Consider the following 19,854-nt stretch of genomic DNA (forward strand, 5'->3'; position numbering starts at 1 on the left):
GGAAGTTCACCTTTGCCGGTCCGATAATCGATAGTCCGATAGTTAGGTTAGTCCGATAATCGATAATTTTTTCTTAATCCGATAATTATCGATTATCGATTATCGAAACTTTTATCGGAAGTGCCCACCTTTGGAAAATACTAATAAAAGATCGCATAACTTAGATACGCTTTATACTGCGCTTTAAACTATTCGTCCTTCCAGTGTAGAGACTAAAAGGATGTTTAGTTCAACTGGATTTTTTTTTACCAACTATAAAACTAGATTGATAGACAGCCATCTCGATGCACTGGTTTTTCTCAGAAGTCACTTAAAAATCGGAAACAGTTACAAAAATATATATATATATATAAATAGAAAAGTGTATTTCGTTATTTACATTTAGACCCTGATGAAGATTTTCCTGGGATCCCGGCAACAATGTAAATAATTCCCGCTTTCCCGGGAATGGGAAAAGTCTAGAAAATCGCAATCCCTAATCATCAGACTGTAACATAATGCTTATTGCAATGCTTAATGCCAAGAAATATTTGTATGAATCTTTAGATAAAATACATCGTAGAACAACTTGACCAGTATACAAAAGAAATTGACAAAATTCAGTTGCCTTCTATTGATCTAAGTCATTACAACTCCCTGGCTAACGTACAAATTCACACGGCAAGTGTCTATTTAATTATAGACACTTGCCTAGTGAATTTGTCCATTAGCCAGGGAGACAGCTTGAAATTTTTTCAAACTGATGAGTAGCTATTCTACCACCAGGACCTACTTTCCAATAATTCAATAACCTACGGGACACACCTAAACATACGAGATGCATGTAGTCCAAAGGAAAGTTGATCAAAGTTTAAATTAATCAAAACTAAAGGAGATATAGGTGTTTGATGGTGATAATATCCAAAATTTTTAAATGTTGTTTTCCCTTAAAGAACTATCGATCTCATTGTTAAAAACAACACGATCTTCATGTGTTCCATGAATACAGCATCTTTCACAAGAGTCATAACCAGTGTTGGATATGATACATTTCAAAAACACTCTGACAGGGGCATCACACAAGAAACACTTAACCTTTACATCATATTGGTTACCATTGATTGATGTACTATGTTCCATCAACTCAATTAATTCTGCAGCAAAGTCCTCTAAATAATCATTAATTGAATCAGGTTTTTTGTTTCCGAAATAAAATGCAACAACAAATATATCAAAGTCACCAAAAGAAGCTAAAGTTGGCCACAACTGTGTGCTGCTTGACTTATACAATGGTTAAGCATCAATGCTAAAGCACAATACAATGTATCTTTCTATGAAACTGTGATGCAAAAATATTGTTTCTAAATCTTTTTTAATACCTAAATAGATATATCTACCTCCGTAATTCTGTATAATGTAAACTTTCCTTAGAGTTTGCAAAAGTGTTCAGGCATCTTTTGGAAGTTTAAGCCCCTCTTCATGAAGTATATTAAAAAGGTCACTGAGAGAAGCTCTGGTCCATCTTTTACGAATGGAGCACGCAGTAAGTTTTCGGCAAAGAATATTATATAAGAATAACAGAATTTAGTATCATTATATTACCTAGTAAACACGGTAACGTTTAAAAAACGTTTTTAAGACGTGAATTGGAAACGTTTATTTTCAGAGCTTTTTCTGTCCAAAGGAAACGGTGAGGGAACGGTTTTTAATAAACAATCAAAAAAACGGTTTTTGGACGTTTATTCGAAACGTTTATTTAAGGAGTTTTTTTTTTTCCATCTAAATGAAATGGTTTAACACTAATTTCAAACGTAAACTAGTTAATTTCAATGTGTAAAAGCATTAATTTCAAACGTATGATTAACTTAAGCTTATTTACTTTCGTAATTAAAACGTCGGTTTTAGTTACAAAAATTTTTAAATATAATTTAAAAAAGCATAAGTTCATTATTATAATGATAATAGCATTATAAAGGTACTTAATTCGAAACAACACAATGATTGCGTGTTGCCACCAAACTATTTCAGCCGGCTGACCTAAAAAAATTCAATAACCCAGATTTAAAAATTTGAAAATAAGAGCTGTTTAATAACAAATTAAAAGTAAACAAAAGTATTTATTAATAAAAAAACACTTCTTTATTAAAAAATATCATTATTTTTAATATATAATGCAGTATAATACGACTTTATGGATTGTGAGAACAAATTTGTTCATATAACTTTATAACAGTTTGATATGTAATTTATCTCAAAATTGATTGATAAATAATTTTGAAGTTTAGTTAATTATAAGAAAACCATCATTTTTTTTAAGGATCTCTTCCTTTTCCTCAAAATCTTCGAGGGCAGATGATTTCTCAATGTGAAATGCTGACATTTCTGGCTCCATCTGTCGACCCAATCTTTCAACACTTTTTTCAAATTGAGTTATCTCACTTTTAACACTACTTTATTCCATAAAAAGAGTTTACTGTTATCCTATTTATAAAAGAATGTATATATTACAGGTTTTGATTTTGAAGGGCATCCAGTTATAAAAACTTGCACCAAACTTTTTCTTTTTGATTAAAAAATGAAAAGAATATCATTTTGATTAAAAAATGAAAAGAATTTAACCCATGTAAGTGTGAAACTATGGATGTAAAACTTCAGCAAAAAAATATATATAAATATATATTTATATTTAGATATTTCATCGAGTGCCTTGAAGGTTTCAGGTGGGTTACTATACATAAATTTGCCACCAACGCAATCCATTTCCAAATGTCTCTGCTTTCGGAAATGATAAAAATGCTTTTTAATATATTTATTACTAGTAGTATAAATAAAATCATCCCAAAAATATTTACATAAAAAAAGTTTTTTATTTAGAGCCTGAAAGCTTTTAGGTAATTTACACTTCTTTTTATTTGCGAGTTTAACTTCGATTTTTCTTTAGATCTCCCTACAAAGTCGGAGAGTGTTGAGTAAACCTGATTTTTGAAGACCTCGTTTATCTTGTTGGCCTTCAGAATAATACTTTTTTTTTTTTAAAGCCAGTTCTATAACAATATGAATATCTGGACTTGTTTCTCGATAATCTTATTTAAAGCTTTCATTTTCTGAAATAACTTAATTTTTGATATAACTTATGAACTTTATAAACAAGACGCATATTATACAGTGGTTTCCATAAATTTTGACGCACTCATATTTGAGAATAGAAATTTTTAGTTTTTTAACGATAAAACAATAACGAAAAAAGATTTTGGCTTAGTTTTTTTTCTATTTATTAGATAAATACATACAGAATACAAAATTAAAAAAGAATTTACAAAAAAAAACAAATACTTAGTTATAATTAGGTACAACTACATGGAATTAAAAAAATAAGACTAAAAAAATTATTCATAAATTATACATTATAACCATAAATTAAACATAATTATAATATTACATTACATTACAATTATAAATTATAATTATTACATAATTATACGATACATTAGGAGGGGTAATTTATGAACCAATCAATATTTTGTGTATCCGCCTTTTACTTTAATACAACTAAGAACTCTTCTAGGCATAGACTCAACAAGATTTTTGCATATGGCTTCTGGGACCCTATACCAGGTTTCCTTAAGGACGTCCTTCAGCTAGCCAAGTGTGAAAATTCGAACCTTTGTCAATTCACGGTCAATCCAAACCCAAATGCTTTCAATCGGGTTCTAATCAGGTGAGTATGGAGGCCACGGTATCGTTTTGATATTATATCGTTGAACCACTCCTTTGTATAGTATGCAGTATGTGCAGTAGCGCCATCTTGTTGAAGTTTCCATGGTTCATTATCGAGCATAAGCAGGTCAATTGATGGAATTAGGTTGTTTTCTAGTACTTCTACGGATATTCTGGAGTTGATTCCTGCGGTGTATGTTTGGCACATAACAACACCTTTGTAATGGAAGCATGACCAGATTCCTATCGAGCCTCCTCCAATTTGTATAGTCGGTCTAATGTACCTGGCGTAATACTTTTCGTGAGCCATTCTTTTGACTATTATGTTAGAGTTGCGATTAATAATCTCAAAGTTATTCTCATCACTCAACATAATGTTTTTCCATTGTTCTATTGTCCAATACCTTCTTTTACGACACCATTTTAGTTTCCTTTGTTTATCATATGGACGCAGGAGCGGTTTCTTCAAAGGAGAGTAGACTCCAATCTTGTATTTGGTAAGTAATCGGCGGACTTTGCATTGAGAAATAGATGTATTTTGCGTTGTATTGAAACCTGTGGTCAATTCTTTATAACTAGTTCTTGGATTAACTCTGACAGCTCTAAAAAGGGCACTATCGTTCTTTCTGCTGGTTGACAAGGGTCTATCTGGCCTCGTTCTCTCGCTGGCACCACCAGTGTGAAGAAAGTTTTGTTTCGTTGTCCGAACGCATTTTTCAGAAACTCCAAACAACCTGGCGATCTCTCTATTACTTTTGGTTCCTTCTTTGATGTGAGCAATAATTTGTCATCTTTTACCTTGAGTGATACGTCTTTTGCCCATTTTTCGCGTCTTTTTAAGTGCAAAACTAATTTAACTTTTATTTATTAAATAAAGATTAACTTTTTCCAGGTAAGTCATATTTTTATAAGGTTTTTTGACAAAATCAGTTAATTTTGGCCTATTAATGAGAAATATGGAAAAAAATGTACTAATTAACTATCAATTAAAAAGATGACTTTTTATTGTGCGTCTAAATTTATGAATAAAATAAAATGAAGCTTATCAATTAACTTTTTTGTGTTAATTGGTATAGAATGAGTAATAAACATCCGGTAAAAAAAGTTAAGTTACTCTATAATAGAGTTTCACTTCCTCTCTTAAATTACATATGTTAGCCCTTCATGATAAACTATTTTTTAAATATTTTAATACAGTTTTGAAAAACATAAAGCTGAAAAAGATTGCAAAATACTATTTTTTATTCGCGAAGGTCAATTATGTTGATGCAAACACAATGCAAATAATAAATAATACAAAACTTGTTTCAGGGTTTCAGAATTAAAAAAACATATACACTTATTTATGTTGGTTACAATTTTAAAGCTGGTTGCAAAAGTAAATATAAATTAAAGACATTCTGAATAATATAATTTAAATATAAATTAAAGACATTCAAAATAAAGACAATCCAAACAGTCTGTTTTACTTGAAAATGAAATTCAACAGTCTGCAAATGAAAATTTATAAAATAGTTTTTATTACTTGATCAAAAGTTCATAAAAAGAGTCTAAAAAAAATTGATGCAGAACCAAAGTGTCAATAGAGCTGAAAGTTGCTGCAAACGAAAATTGATAAAAGTTAACGCTAAACAATTGGTAAATGTTTGTAAGACCGATGACATATATTCTTTGTCTTGAAGTAGAATGAACTTTAACATTGAATTTAGATCTTTTAACTTTTCTATTGAGATTTCTTCTTTTTTTTTTAAGCACCTTCGGTTGCACAAACTTTATATGGTTTGCCATATTTTTTTTATTATTTGAATTTTGGTGTTCAGTGTTATAGTTGAAAATATTTTCCGACTTCCATTCATAACTAAACTCAGTTTTGTATTCAACACTCCATGGCTTATCAGCTGAGTATTTAGGTATTTTTACTTTAGCATGTGGAACATTTTTAGGCAATGAATAATTCTAAGCAACCGTTTGAAAGTCCATCATCTACTCTTCTTTAATTTGAATCAACTTGATTGGATTCTTTCGAGGTATGTATTTTAGAATTCTGACAAGGCCAATTGAACTTTAAACTTCAGCTACTTACATATTTCTTTCAATAATACTATGTAAACTGTCTCCTGGATAACACTATGTCCTGGCTCACAAAATTTCTGAATGATTGTTTTAATTTGCGGATGATTTTGCATGAAAATTTTTAAAGCAATCGTCATAAAACTATTTCTATTCTGCGGTACACAAGAGTCGCTCCATAAACAAATTTCAGTTACCTGAGATTCATCTGCAACTATTTGATCGAATATAACAAGAAGAACACTAGCTATATCATTTCCTGTTCGACCACTTGTAAGTTCTGACCAGACTTCATATAATTTTTTTTTTATATTGAGCATTATGCAGTCAAATGAAAAACCGTCATTTCCAACTTTTTTTACAAACTTTCGTTTGTAAAAAAAGTGGGAAATGTTTGCTGTTGGTAGGCTAAAAACATTTTCCATATCGAAGCAAGTAGCACACTTGCTTTTTTTAAGCCTATCATGATTACGTTCTTCATTAGTTTAAGCTTTTTTTTGTGTGTGAATTTAATTCTCTATTTTTTCATGTGAGTTTGGTGAAGGATTCATTTTCATACTTTCACATTTGTCACATCTATCTTTTTTTAGTCTATGAACTTCAATGTTAAACTCTGTGTTAAATATTGATATTGAAACACATTTTTCACAATATTTCTCATACAAGATGGTCATATTCAGATTTTCTTGAATGTACACTTTGTTTGTACTTTTGTGACAAATTTGACTGTCGGTTCTGGGAATGCTTTGAATATGTTTACGTACAGAATCTTTAATGTAATTTGGGACAGTTCGACTAGGTACTTTACCTCTTTTATACTGTTGAGGTGTTCCTGTTGTTTTGTTTTTTGTTAAATGGTAATTTCTATTTTTTTTTCATCAATATCTAGAGTACATAGATAAAATTGTTTGCAAACACTAATATGAATAACTATGTTTTTTTAATTCTGAATTTACAGCAAAACGAGACCTTTTTTTGTTCTCTGCAATTGTAGTTTGGGAGTAAAAAAGACGCTTTTCTTGATCATTTAAAATCCAGTGTTGTTTGTACAAAGTTACTTGATCAGCGTTGCTTATTTTTAATTTACATTTAAAACGACATTTAGTGTGGTCTCTCTTACAGTCTTTTATAAATTTCGCCCGTTGTATTTTGTCATTTGAGGTTATGTATTGCTGACCACTTTGTCTAAGTTTATTTCTTATTTCTTTTTTCCAGGAGGTAGGGTCTCTTTTTCGTTTGCGTTTAAGATTTTTTCCAGTTCTCCTGTGTTTTCTGCTACTTTCCCTGGCATCTCTGTTTGAATCAGTTTGATTAAGGAAATCATCATTTTTATCAACATGTTGTGATTGAATAACAATGATAGATTCAGAGTAGTTGAATTGAAGATTATGTTGTAATTGAATGTAATCTTGTTCTTTTAAGTTTCTAAATTAATAAATTTTATATATGCAATAATAATAACAATATTAACAATTATAATATGTTAAATATATAGAACTATATAGTAAGCATTGACTAGTCTAAGCAATACGTGATTTTATAATTTAGAGAACTTTATATTTATATTCGTACCTTTTAGAGACTTCATCAGTAGTTTCATGGTGCGTAATTTTATTTATAACAAATAGAGTTTTAGCGGTTGTTTAACAGCGTAAACAAAGTCTAGGCTAATCTGATTTGTCAAAGGACATACGCCCAGTTGCTAATAACAGTCATCTCTTTTTTGTACATACGGCTTTCTGGTTCTTTTAATATAACCCTAAGTTTTATGATTTTTGTGACTAGAATCACTCAAAACATAGATTTCATCATAAAGAACATTTTTTAGTAATAAACAGAAAAAAAAGTCAAAACTGGATATACGGCCTCTTGGTTCTCGGCTTGCGAAATGATAAATAATACAAACATCAAACATAGAATGATTATAACAATGACATTGTTAAAATCCAATAAGCTCCAGTTTAATTTTTTATACCTCTTTTACCACAAAATTTGATGAAACACTGAACCTTTTTTTAACTTAAAAATCAATTTATAGCTATAATAAATGGTCATAAAAAACAATAACAAAGAATAATAACAAATAACATCAAAGCGGAAAATAACATCAAAACGGAAAATTACCAGTTTTTTCATTTTCATGACTAGAAGTCTCGGTATCTATATTTAAGCAAATATCACAAATATCTTTTGTAGCCATGATAAGATGAACCTTTTTCAATGGGGTACCGATTTGCTTTTGTCACGCATATTTTAAATAAATTAAAGATAAGGATTATGGGATCGAAATGCGGACAAACAACACAAAAATGTATAATAACACTGCAACAAGTGCCTTAGTTTTTCTCAATGAAAATTATATTCCTGAGACAAAACTATTCGAAGATCCTTTAAATTGTAGCATGGACGAATTAAAACGTAGGCTGGAATGTCGTGGGCAAAAAAGAGGTGGAAATAAAGAAGAACTTATTATAAGAGTACGAGGAATGATGAGCATAGAAATACCAATAGACCCTAAAGTTGATGGAGGAAAATGGTATAATGTTAAGGCATTAAAAACGAAAAACGTAAATCATTTATTAAATGTGTTTTCTAATTTATCTGAAGGAAGACAGTTTAATGAAGTTTCCTTCAAAAAAACCTGCCTTCAAATTTCAATTATGCACATATATTTCATTTCATTGTTGAGTCTATCGGAAACTCTTTTGTAGACAATCAAAATTTACAAGAAGAGCACGGTTAATATGCACTGATTCCGTTACTACTAAGCCTTTACGTAAAGGAAGAATGTTGCTTAGCAGTGGGTTTGTTGTAGATGTTGGTGATAGTTATGATGAAAAAAGTCTTAGTTATTACCTAAGGGGGCATGTTCACCATTCTATGAAGTCAGAAAAACCTTTACTTGTTTTCTGTGGCCCTAAGTAATACAAGTGGATAAGTCAATTATACAAACTGCATTTGCCGAATTAGTGAGATTGTTAGATGTTGTCATGATGTTGTTAGATTGTTAGATGTTGTTCTTTTATTTTTAAGTGATTATGCCACCAAGAATGGTTCAATTGTTGAAAAACCTTGCACATCCCAACCTTGCAAATGGAATAAAGGAAAAAAACGAATGAAAAATCCTGATGCTCTTCATAAAGTTTCTTATCCATCAAATAAGAAGTCTAGTATAAATAAGCTTTATAATTGGGACCCTCGTCCAGTTAATTTGTTTCAAAATTTGTTACCAATTTACAATTAGCTTCTTCAAATATTGGTAGCCATTCTATGTGGGAGACAATTATACAAATTCCTTATACCGATTTTGTTATAACCATTGATGATAATATTTATTACAAACAACTTACTAATTTTTTTTTGGTTGTTTAATTGCAAATAACAAATCTTTTCTTGAAAGAAGTTCAACTTGTGGAGAAATTCCTGGAACAGTTGGAGAATTATTTTCATGGCACCAACCTCGATGGTTTCTTATTACGGCTTCAATTTCCAATGATGTTGTTGTTATGGCTGATAAAGTAAAATCTAAATGTTCTAAAGCATCTTTATATACTTGGCTGCAAAATAAGTTTTGGTTTCCTAAAAGTATAATGACGCTTGACATGAAATATGGTATTGATGAAGAGTTCAAAGCTTCATTTATTACCTTTTCAACTGTGGTATAACCAAATTTGGTTAAACCACAGTTGAAGAATTAATGGATTTTTTTTAGGATTAACCAAAACTATGCTCATTTAGGTACTTCTCCAGATGCTTTAATTTATGACGGTGGTAAATTAGGTGGAATTATAGAAATTAAATCATTAAAAGTTCTTAAAAGTCGATCAGTAGCTGATTTAATAAAATGTTCTGAAAATGCAAAGATAAAAGAATTATTAAAAAGATAGTGTTTTTTTATTGATAAGAATAAACTAGTTTTAAAAAGAATGCATTCATATTTTTTTTAAGTTCAGCAACAACCTCTTGTAACACAATCTCAATACTGTGATTTTGTCCTACATTTTTCTATTAGCGATCCTTATGTTGAAAGAGTTTATTGTGACAAAGAACTGCAAAAGCGCATAACAACTTTGATTTCGTTTTTTTGGTTAAATTTTTTAATTCCTAAATATTTTATATTGAAAGTACCTCGAAGGCTGATGCCTTTTGTTCTTGAGTAAATGTGGAAAAATAAGACTAGTTTTTATTATGCTTATTGTATTATTAACTGTTAAACTTGTAATTGCGTGAAACTAATAAGATCTTATAACTGCTTTTGGGCCTCTGAAACACAGATATTCATAATTTACCAACACCCTTTTAGCAAAACATTTCAAGTAAATTAGCAACTGTTGTACTTATCATTAAAGTATTTCTTAAGCAATTTAGTTTACTTAAATATATTGTTATTTTATCCAGTAATAGACTTAATAGTGATGTGGAAAATATCACTTTTAACACTTTTTTTGTTTATGATTTACTTCCCCCAGGCCAAGAAACTTCAGTCGAGCAGTCGTTTTTTTGGTTATTTTTTAAATTTTTGTATAATTGTGGTTTAATTGCGGCCCGAACCTTAACGGATAAGGTCGATGCTTGAAGAAACAAGTTAACACGGTACTTCCGGGTACGTAGGTAGATTTGAACTCTGAACCTCTGAATATTTAAAACAAGAAACGTTAGTGTGTTCATATTTGTGTCATGAAGATACTGCGTCAAAATTTGCTCTGATTTGACCCTGGAAACAAAAAATGGTAGTATGGTGGGTGGGTTACATATCCGTAGAGCCACCCACCAACCTCCCCTAGTCTGACGTAATTATGCAATTACCCCCTACCACTATCGAGTTGTCTCCGTCCAAGCATCTTAAAGACTTCAATTTATACAAAAATATCTGAAAATTATTATAAGCTCATATTATTAGCCTAAATAGCAGTGACGGTCACTATAGATATATGGGGAAAGGGGGCGAAGAAGTACGTACTCCTGGAGCACAAATCCGATCAAGGGCTGGATATGTAACTCACATACCTACCCCAAAAGCAAAAATGATATTATGGTATATCTATTACAACTGATTTGAATTCATGATATGAGTTGGGGAATGGTTTTTCACATCGCTACCTCGGTCCATTTTTTGTTTCCAGGGTCAAATCAGAGCGAATTTTGACACAGTATCTTCATGACACAAATATGATCACACAAACGTTTGTTGTTTCAAAATTAAAAAAACTCTAGATCCGTCTCTAAGGTGTGTGCCATCGTTACTTATACAATGAGAACCTCATTTTAAATAACTAATAATGCCACACACCTCTGAGGCAGATCTAAAGTTTTTCTATATTTAATTTTGGAAGCAAAATTAGTGGCGGATTTCGTATAGGTGTAAGGAGGGGAGGCGAGCTACCCTCTAGAACGGTCAAACAGCGCCCCAAAAAACATTCAAAAGTATCTTATATGTATGTGATATGTATGATAAAAGGAACGTAAAGCCACATATTAAGTGTTTTAGTCATAAGTGCGATCTTTAAAAAAATAATTTCTGGGGTTTAAATTACCATACCCAAACCTGGTCGTCCCTATTCATTGACTTGTCCCCACCCCCCGCGACATAAACCTCAATCCGCCACTGTTTGAAACAACAAACGTTTGTTTGTTCATATGTGTGTCATATTATCCATTGAGAACTTTATTTTAAATAAGCCCATTTAATTACACTGGTCAACAATGAATTTGCACCAACTTTAATTTTAGGCTTACTAGTTGTAGTTTTTCACGCTGATTCCAAATCTGTGTTTAGTTTTTTTCCAGCACGTCCTACTCTTGAGATAATGTATGTGTGTTTTTTGCACTAATATATAGTTTCAGTGTGAAATATACTGTTTCTTTATTTTCAGGGTAATTATTTCAATAAAATTAACTTACGTAATGTTTAGAAATTGCAAAAATTCACCAGACGCTTTTTGCTACATTTGTGGGCAATTTACATTGTCAGGGCAGCGAAAGAAAATCACTCCAGAAATCTCGAAAATTTACAAGCTGTATTTCGGTTGTCCTTTGGGAGATCAAGATAAAACTTGAGCACCACATGTGGCTTGTTATAGTTGTTGCAGCTTATTACGAGATCGGATCAGCAAACAGAGGCCTTCTTTTCAATTTGCTATACCGATGATTTGGATGGAACCAAAAGATCACTACAATGACAGCTATTTACGCTAATACTGCTGGATTTTCGTGTATCCGAATTTAGATTTGGCCATGAGGCTTGTTTCTCATGACAGCACTCTGCTCATCTCAGTATCACCAGCTGATGGATTAGGCTCTGTTGAAGACGAATGTTTTGTTGATGTTGAACGTCAAGATGCGGCTGATGTTGACTTTGATCCAGATATTGACGGCGAAGAGCCCAAAGTTTTCACACAAGGTGAGCTGGATTATTTGGTTAGAGACTTGTCTCTTCCCAAGGAAAAAGCTGAACTTTTGGCGTCAAGACTGAAAGAAAAGAGTTTGTTAGCAGTTGGTGTCAAAGTATCCCACTTTCAAAAGCGCAACAACGATTTATCATGGTTTTTCACCATTGATGGACCCTTGTGCTACTGCAATAATGTCAATGGTCTTTTCGAAAATTTATCCCAAATGCATTCGCCTCTTCAATGATTCATCCAAGAGGAGTTTGAAGGCCGTGTTGTTGCATGTACTCCAATTGCTCATTCCGTACACTTGAATGAAACTCACGAAAATATGAAAATATAACTAGACGCTATTGATTAAAAAACTCATCAGTGGAACATTTGTGGTGATTTAAAAGTGATTGGTATGTTAATAGGTATGCAAACAGAGTTTACCAGGTTCTGCTGCTTTCTTTGTTTATGGGATAGGCGTGCTGTGAACGAACATTACGTAAAACGTGATTGGATGTTGAGAACTGAATACGAACCCGGTGTAAGCAACGTTCACCATATTCCGCTGGTTGATCCAGACAAAATATTTTTGCCACCGCTTCATATCAAGCTTGTTTTGATGAAAAACTTTGTAAAAGCATTAGGTAAAACTGAACAACGGGTTTTCAATATTTAGTTGAAAAATTTCCCAAAAATAGTGCAACGAAACTCAAAGAAGGCGTTTTTGTCGGACACTGTTGTAAAAAATGACCAAAAACTACTTTGAGCTGACCCGAGAAAACTGCTTTGACAGGGTGAAACTGCAATGTTTCCTGACTCCAAAAATTTAAAATTTGAAATCTATTTCGTCCGAGAAAATAATTTCGATTTTTAGTTTTTAGTACTTTGCACAATAGGGCGAAATGACAGCTTTTCAAATTTTGCATTTTTACAGCATTCAAAAACTCTTCAAAATAAGCATTTATTATTCCAAAACATAACTGTCTAAAATTCACTTGAATAATAGTTTATTCTGACACAACTGATATAGCTTTTCATTAAGAAGATGGAAATAATAAACACTTTCTTAAATAATTCTTTTAGTTATTCTAAGCCAAAACACAAAAACAACCTCTTGATTCTAAACACATAAAGAGCAAATGGTACATAAAATAAATTCTTCTCAATATTTGATTCTTCACAAATGCTTGCTGTTGTAGTCCACAACACATGAAAGAAGCCTCTTTGCATACTCAGGATGATTGCGGTCTCTTTTGTATCTCTGCCAATGTGAGCTGAAATTATGATGCATTGATTCTGTTGCCTGCTCACTAAAGATCCCCAAGGGAGCCCTTTTGATCTCAATGAATTGCTTCACATGGAAGAAAACAGCATGAACTTTTGGAGTCACACTGATGTTCATGATTGCCAAATATGAGTCTCTGAAGCGATCAATTTTTTCAGAAAAGTCATCCTCCAGAACCATACCAAAACATGCTGTCACCACAGACTTAAACTTTCGAAGGGCATCATTGATTCCAAAGACTTGAAAAGCAGACTCAGTCTCTGCAATTCTTTGAAGGAGGTCAAGATTGCTGAGAAGCTTGTGACAGGCATTCCCTGCAAACTGCCCACCATGGTATGGTTCTTGTTGAATATGGAGAGCTGAGGGCCACTTGACAACATTGGGCCAAACTTCTGTCATGGCTTTGTACATGTGATTGACCACACCAAGGAGAAGATGGAGTTCCATTGGTGGTATGAGCTCCAAGATGAGTTTGTTTTCAGAACCAGATAGCAAAGGCTCATGCACTACATTGCCAAAAGATCTTGCCTTTTTGATATCACCACCAGACTTAGCAAACTCTTGATAACAGGCAACAAGTGAGCCTAGTGTCCTCAAAGATCCTGATTGAGAAAGATGCTTTGATTCTGTGTTGCACCAAGAGCAAGGGTGAGTACTTGCATGGCTCTGAAGGCCACAAAGGATGTTGGCAAGTTTCATGTCGCATGAGACAACAAAGTTGACTTTGTCTAACTTGATTAAAGACAAGATCTGCCTCACATTTTCAAAGTTTTCTGGTAGTCCTTCTGATAAAGCCACAAGCATTTGACGCTTTACACTACTGTCTTTGGCAGCCCTCTGAGTTAAAAGTTTTTTCCGTGGTGGTGACCTTGAATCACAGTGAGAATCCAACTCCATGATGCCAAGAGAAACTTTCAGAAATCCTCCACCTCCATCAATTCCCAACTTGACAATATGATTCTGGAAAACTCTTCGAGAAAGCAGGACTTCATTCAAAAGCTCGGCAAGATCCTTGCAATGCACAACCACAAAGTCAGTGGAGTTACTCTCTGATAAAACTTGGATGCTGGTTTGAGTAAAAAACTCAGACAACTGTTTGCCAATGGCTTCAAACTTAGCTAGAAAACTAGTCTCCACAATCTTGGTGTCACTGACTCTGTTGATGGTTGATGCCAATTTCTTCATGCCAAGGTTGGACAGTCCTGTGTTTAGCTGAACTTGTACAAGATCTTCAGTTTTGATGCTGGGTTCAGGAAAAAGAGCTCTTGCACTTGAGCTTCCTAAAAATGAAATTATATTAACACTTTTTGTAATTTTAAGTTTTAAAATTAAAGGTATTCCCTCTGAACCTGCCATCTTTATATGTATATATAAAAGTATCACCTGTTTTAACTCTAAGTGGTGGGCCGCCTTTAGGATGCGATATTTTGGCAGTACCACCAGGTGTGGAAGGTTTAGTAGAGATGACTTGAGTAGCTATTTGCTCTGCAGCGAGTGGATCAGCTGTAGCTAGCTGCTTGAGATTCTCTCTAAAAGTGAATGGAGTGCACTGATGTGGCAGACCTCTTCCAACTAGACTCAAACAATCACCACATCTTTGAGGGGTACAATCTTCCACAGGTTTAGAATAGTCCACTGGGCTGTTCTCATTCAACTTCAAATGTCCAACTTGACAAATAAGACAGTTGCAACCTTGATCTCTTGTTGGTGGTCTAACTTTTATAGATGAGAAAGGAAACAAAGGTGGCAGGTTAACATCTTTTCCTTCATCTTTTCTCCGAAGAATTGTTCGACATGAGTCACAAATGCCTCTTGGCACTCTGGTATCAGTCAAATCAAGACTTGTATGGTAATGCTTGAGGATCTTTTCAACAAGGAACTGTGTCAACTCTCGAGAGCACTTCTTCAGACACAAGACACAGACAGATTTCCGACAATCTTCATGATTTTTTGAAAAATTTGGCATTTTGAAATTTTTCTCACACAACTGATAAGTGAAACACTTTAAATAAACATGTTCACTGCCAATTCCCGGAATTTTTAGCTTGTTTACAATTTTGATGCAAAACTTAAAACAAACATGTTCACTGCCTATTCCCGGAATTTTAAGCTTATTTACAATTTTGATGCAACAAAATGTTTATAATATAGTTCAACCATGAAATTGTAGGTAAAATTTTATCTTCTGAGTTAAAATAAATACAAATTATACTTGCTATATAGACTGTTATGTTTTAGAGTAATAAATGCTAATTTTTGAGAGTTTTTGAATACTGTAAAAATGCAAAATTTGAAAAGCTGTCATTTTGCCCTATTGTGCAAAGTACTAAAAACTAAAAATCAAAATTATTTTCTTGGACGAAATAGTTAGATTTCAAATTTTACATTTTTGGAGTCAGGAAACATTGTAGTTTCACCCTGTCAAAGCGGTTTTCTCGGGTCAGCTCAAAGTAGTTTTTGGTCATTTTTTAAACAACAGTGCGGACCCCAAATTCAAGAGGTTTTGAAAGACCATGGATTTGAAGAGTCACTTACTTCCGACGAAAAAGAAGCGTGGAATGCGTTTGTACGGGTTTGTAAGAACTTCTTGGGGAATCACAAATCGTGTGAACATGAAAATTGTATTCTAAAGCTACTCGATTCATTCCAAAAAGTGGTCTGCCGTATGTTATTGAAAATGCATTTTCTGCATTCACATTTGGCATTTTTTCCTGAAAATTTGTGAGTGATGAACAAGATGAATGATTCCATCAAGATATTCAAGTGATGGAAAAGCATTACCAAGGATTCTGGAATGAAAGCATGTTAGCTGACTACTGTTGGATGCTTTATTGTGATGAACCAGAAAAAATCTACAAAAGGAAGTCATATTCCCAGAGATTTTAAGTGATTTATATGCTTTAGTCAGTCTTTAAACTTTTAAATGTGTATAAATGTTTACGAATAAACCTAGTCACAGAGACTTTGACTTGTTTGTATAGAAACATAAGTGGTGCTTGAAATATTAAATCTTTATCGATGTTTATGTATTGGGATAAAGTACAGAATGTCCAAAAATTAAAATTTAAAGCTACGAAAGTTCGATTTCAGAGAAATCGAACTTTCGTAGCTTTGAATTTTAATTTTCTGGCTTAATTTAAAGCTACGAAAGTTCGACTTCAGAGAAAATCAACTAAAAATCGCTTAGAAAAATGCTTTTAAATGGAAATATGAATATTATTACAACCTACATTCAAAGTATCTATAGAAGGCCATGAAAAAAAATCTTCTGAATAAATTTTTACATTATGTATATGATATATAACTGACATAGGTCATGCAAGTTTGACAAGTAGTCATTTCCCCTGTTTTTCCTCTGATTTTTGGGAGATAACTGAATTCCCTGACTATTCCCTGTTTTCTCTGATCTGGCCAACACTATGTATGCATTACTTTTCTTTTTAGGTTTATTTAATAACGACGACAAAAATCCCAACTTATTAAAAAACAATTTCAAACTTAATTAGATCACTTTAATTTTAAATACCAAAGAAAGCACCAACCAAAGAAAACTATTATAAGTTAAAACAAAGGAACAACAATTACTTAAACAAATACACACAAAAAAACAAGTTAATATTATTTAACACTAATTTGAATACAGTTTTCAGGGTTGAAATTTAGTGTTTATTCTTAAAACTTATGGAATAAGATGCATTATTAACAAACTTACAAAATAAAAAATAAGTAAAAACATCCAAATATGTTTAATACGAAGATATTCAAACACACAAACATTGTTGAAAGTTTACCAAACATGATGCAACAAAGACTAATTGAGATGCTATTGGTGCTAAAGAAAGAGGCATTACTCTATCAAGTAATCTAAACTTTTTCAAACCTTCATTAAATCGTTCAACATGAACTCGTGCTTTTGCAATTCTTTTGGTTTGCATTACCTCTTCTTTCGTAAACATTTCACGGTCACCTAAAAATGGCGGAATAAATACAGTTGCTTGCTTTTGTACTAGCAAGTCTTGAATTGTAAATCCTTTATCAACAAGAAAGTGATCTTAAAAGTTAATAAGCTCCATAATTCCACACTTTTGAATAAAAGCTCCATCACTAATGCTACCCTTGTAAATATCTGATATAAATGATGCAGCACCATTTGGATTAATTGCAATAAGACATTACATTGTGCAATGGCTTTTATACGAAGAATAAGTATTTCCTTGCTGCGCATAATTCTCCGGCACCTCACACCTAAACTCTGTACAGTCAATGATGACACGGATATTCTTAAATGGTCTAAATACTTTTGGAAGATTTCTTTCATAAACTTGTCTTTCTTGAAAAATTTGAAGCTCCTTAAAATGATAAAAAGTGAATATTATCCATGTTGTGAAAATAGAACGAATAAAAAATTCACCTACAGATAACTTCAAAGACTTTGTTTCAAGTCTCACACTCCTAGAGCTGTTCCAATATGAAAGTTTATACTTCACTGGTCCAAGATAGTCGTACAAAGTAGAAAATTGAAACTCAGTAATACCAATTAAGTATTTGCAACTTTTTCCTGAAAATAAAATATTTTCCATCGACATTGTATTTGCAACTAAAGAATGCAACGATTTAGGTAAAGTCTGATTTAAAAGAGCAGTGTGATTTTCTTGATTTCGTTTTAAACTCTTTTTTAAAACTATTATTTCAATCTTTGCTCAAAGCATATATTTATCATAAGTAGTTTGAGTAGATTTATCATATATTGTAGCAGTAAATGATGCAGAAGAATCTACCAAAAAAGTCATGGCTATTCCCAGCAATAACATTATCAATATTGCACTCTGTAACTGTTACAGAGTCTGTAGTGTTATAAGAACTAACAGAGAGATTTGAAACTGTGTTAATATTGTTGTTATCATTTTCGACTATAAAATCTACATGTTGTAAACTTTTCAGTTTAGAAACATTACTTCGAATAATCGGTAATTTTCTTTTTCTTTTATTATTTTTCTCTAACTGGTCTTTTCAATGACTTGCACATATAGGATGTGGATTTTCTTCAGAAGGACCCTTTCCTCCAATAAAATGCAAGGAACAAATATAGGTGTCTTTTTTAACTTTATACGTAGGAAAAAAATTACGACCACAAGCATGAAGCCATCTTCATTTATCATATCTTGGATTTATCTGTTCTCAAACTTTTCTGGGGTTTTTCACACTTTGTCACCGAATCTTTTATATTTCCAACTTTTGGAAATCTTAAAAAAAATACACCAGATGGCAAACTTTCAGAGTAGCGAGAATCTGATGTGCATAAAACCCGAGCACAGTGTTTTTTTGCACCCTTAGACAATTTTTCTACTTGCACTGGTAGTAATCTTACTTGCACTTTTGTTATGTTTGTCCGCATTTTGATCCCAGTAAGCTTTGCGAAATATTTTTCAAATCTATTTTTAGAACCGCAACGGTACCCTATTGAAACTTTAGCCAAGTAATATCTTGAGCCACTCAGTTGCTAATATAATTAAATTGTTTTTTTGACTTAGGTGTACAATAAACAATATTCTCTTTGTCATTTACCCAGTTAATGGAACTGTCACTTTTTTTAAAACCTTGTCTTCAGAGATGGTGACTACTGAATAAAGTCTTTTAACAGAACTAAAAGAAAAATTCACATACAACATTTAACAACATATTAGCTAAACTCACACTAATATTTAAGTAAGATTTAATATTTACTGATCTTGCCGTTAGATTAATAAAGCTTCTTTAACAAGATTTAAAATTTATGAAATTTATTGAAATGAAATAAATATTAATGGACAAAAAATTTTTTGTTAAGCCAAAAAAAATTAAACTAATAAAATGAAGATAATTTTTTGAAAGCTTTTGATACTGAACTAGTTAACATTTATTACGGAGCAATCGTAAAATAACAAATCCTTTATCAATAAGAAGACATGCACACTTGATCACTGAAGTTTTTATATCTGTGGTACAAACAATACTCTTTAAATCAATTGGATTTTGAATTTAGAAAAAATGTGAAAGTAAGTATCCAAATCCTTTTTTCTGTGATAGAAGCAACTATGTTTTCCTCCTCTTAAATAGTCTTTTACTAAAGCCACACCATGATAGGTTAAAAAGCAACCATCTTTCACATCGGTCTTTACTTAATTAGAAAAAAGTTTAAGACAATATAAAATTGTTCATTTAATCAAATCTTTTACATATTTGCACAATATTATGTTTTATGTAAAAGTATTTATATTTACATTTGTCATCAAAATATTTAAAATACGATTATTTAAAAAATTAAATCATTTTGTTGTTAACTGTTTTATACGTATGATCTAATATAAGTAATAACTTATTTTTCGTCTAGTTCTTTTTCTTGTTTATATAACAGAATAATCACTTGAAGAATCGCTCATTTTTAGT

At 32.0% G+C, this 19,854-nt stretch overlaps 1 protein-coding gene and 3 pseudogenes across 1 annotated transcript; all 4 read right to left on the reverse strand.

Annotated features, from left to right (window-relative positions):
• Positions 1-909: 909 nt before the first annotated feature.
• LOC149885159 (uncharacterized) lies at positions 910-19,847 on the reverse strand (annotated as a pseudogene).
• LOC149885160 (uncharacterized) lies at positions 5,086-7,373 on the reverse strand (annotated as a pseudogene).
• On the reverse strand, positions 13,195-15,675 carry LOC145188599 (uncharacterized). Its single transcript, XM_080065072.2, has 2 exons — positions 14,812-15,675; positions 13,195-14,708 (listed from the first exon to the last, which is right to left on the reverse strand). Exons 1-2 carry the CDS (start codon positions 15,392-15,394, stop codon positions 13,321-13,323), a joined length of 1,971 nt encoding a protein of 656 aa, XP_079921198.2. The 5' UTR covers positions 15,395-15,675; the 3' UTR covers positions 13,195-13,320.
• LOC149885161 (uncharacterized) lies at positions 17,086-18,566 on the reverse strand (annotated as a pseudogene).
• Positions 19,848-19,854: the final 7 nt, after the last annotated feature.

Source organism: Hydra viridissima, unplaced genomic scaffold, assembly GCF_058129835.1.
Source record: "Hydra viridissima isolate aposymbiotic clone 2 unplaced genomic scaffold, HvirCarnegie_v1 scaffold_8, whole genome shotgun sequence".
In the NCBI taxonomy this organism is placed as follows: Eukaryota; Metazoa; Cnidaria; class Hydrozoa; order Anthoathecata; family Hydridae; genus Hydra; species Hydra viridissima.

What these genes read in the sequence shown, in the direction of transcription:
- LOC145188599 (XM_080065072.2), bottom strand. Translation starts at nt 15,394, where the DNA reads ATGCCAAATTTTTCAAAAAATCATGAAGATTGTCGGAAATCTGTCTGT. An exon ending in ACCACTTAGAGTTAAAACAG is followed by an intron (nt 14,709 to 14,811) that starts GTGATACTTTTA and finishes TTTCATTTTTAG; the next exon opens with GAAGCTCAAGTGCAAGAGCT.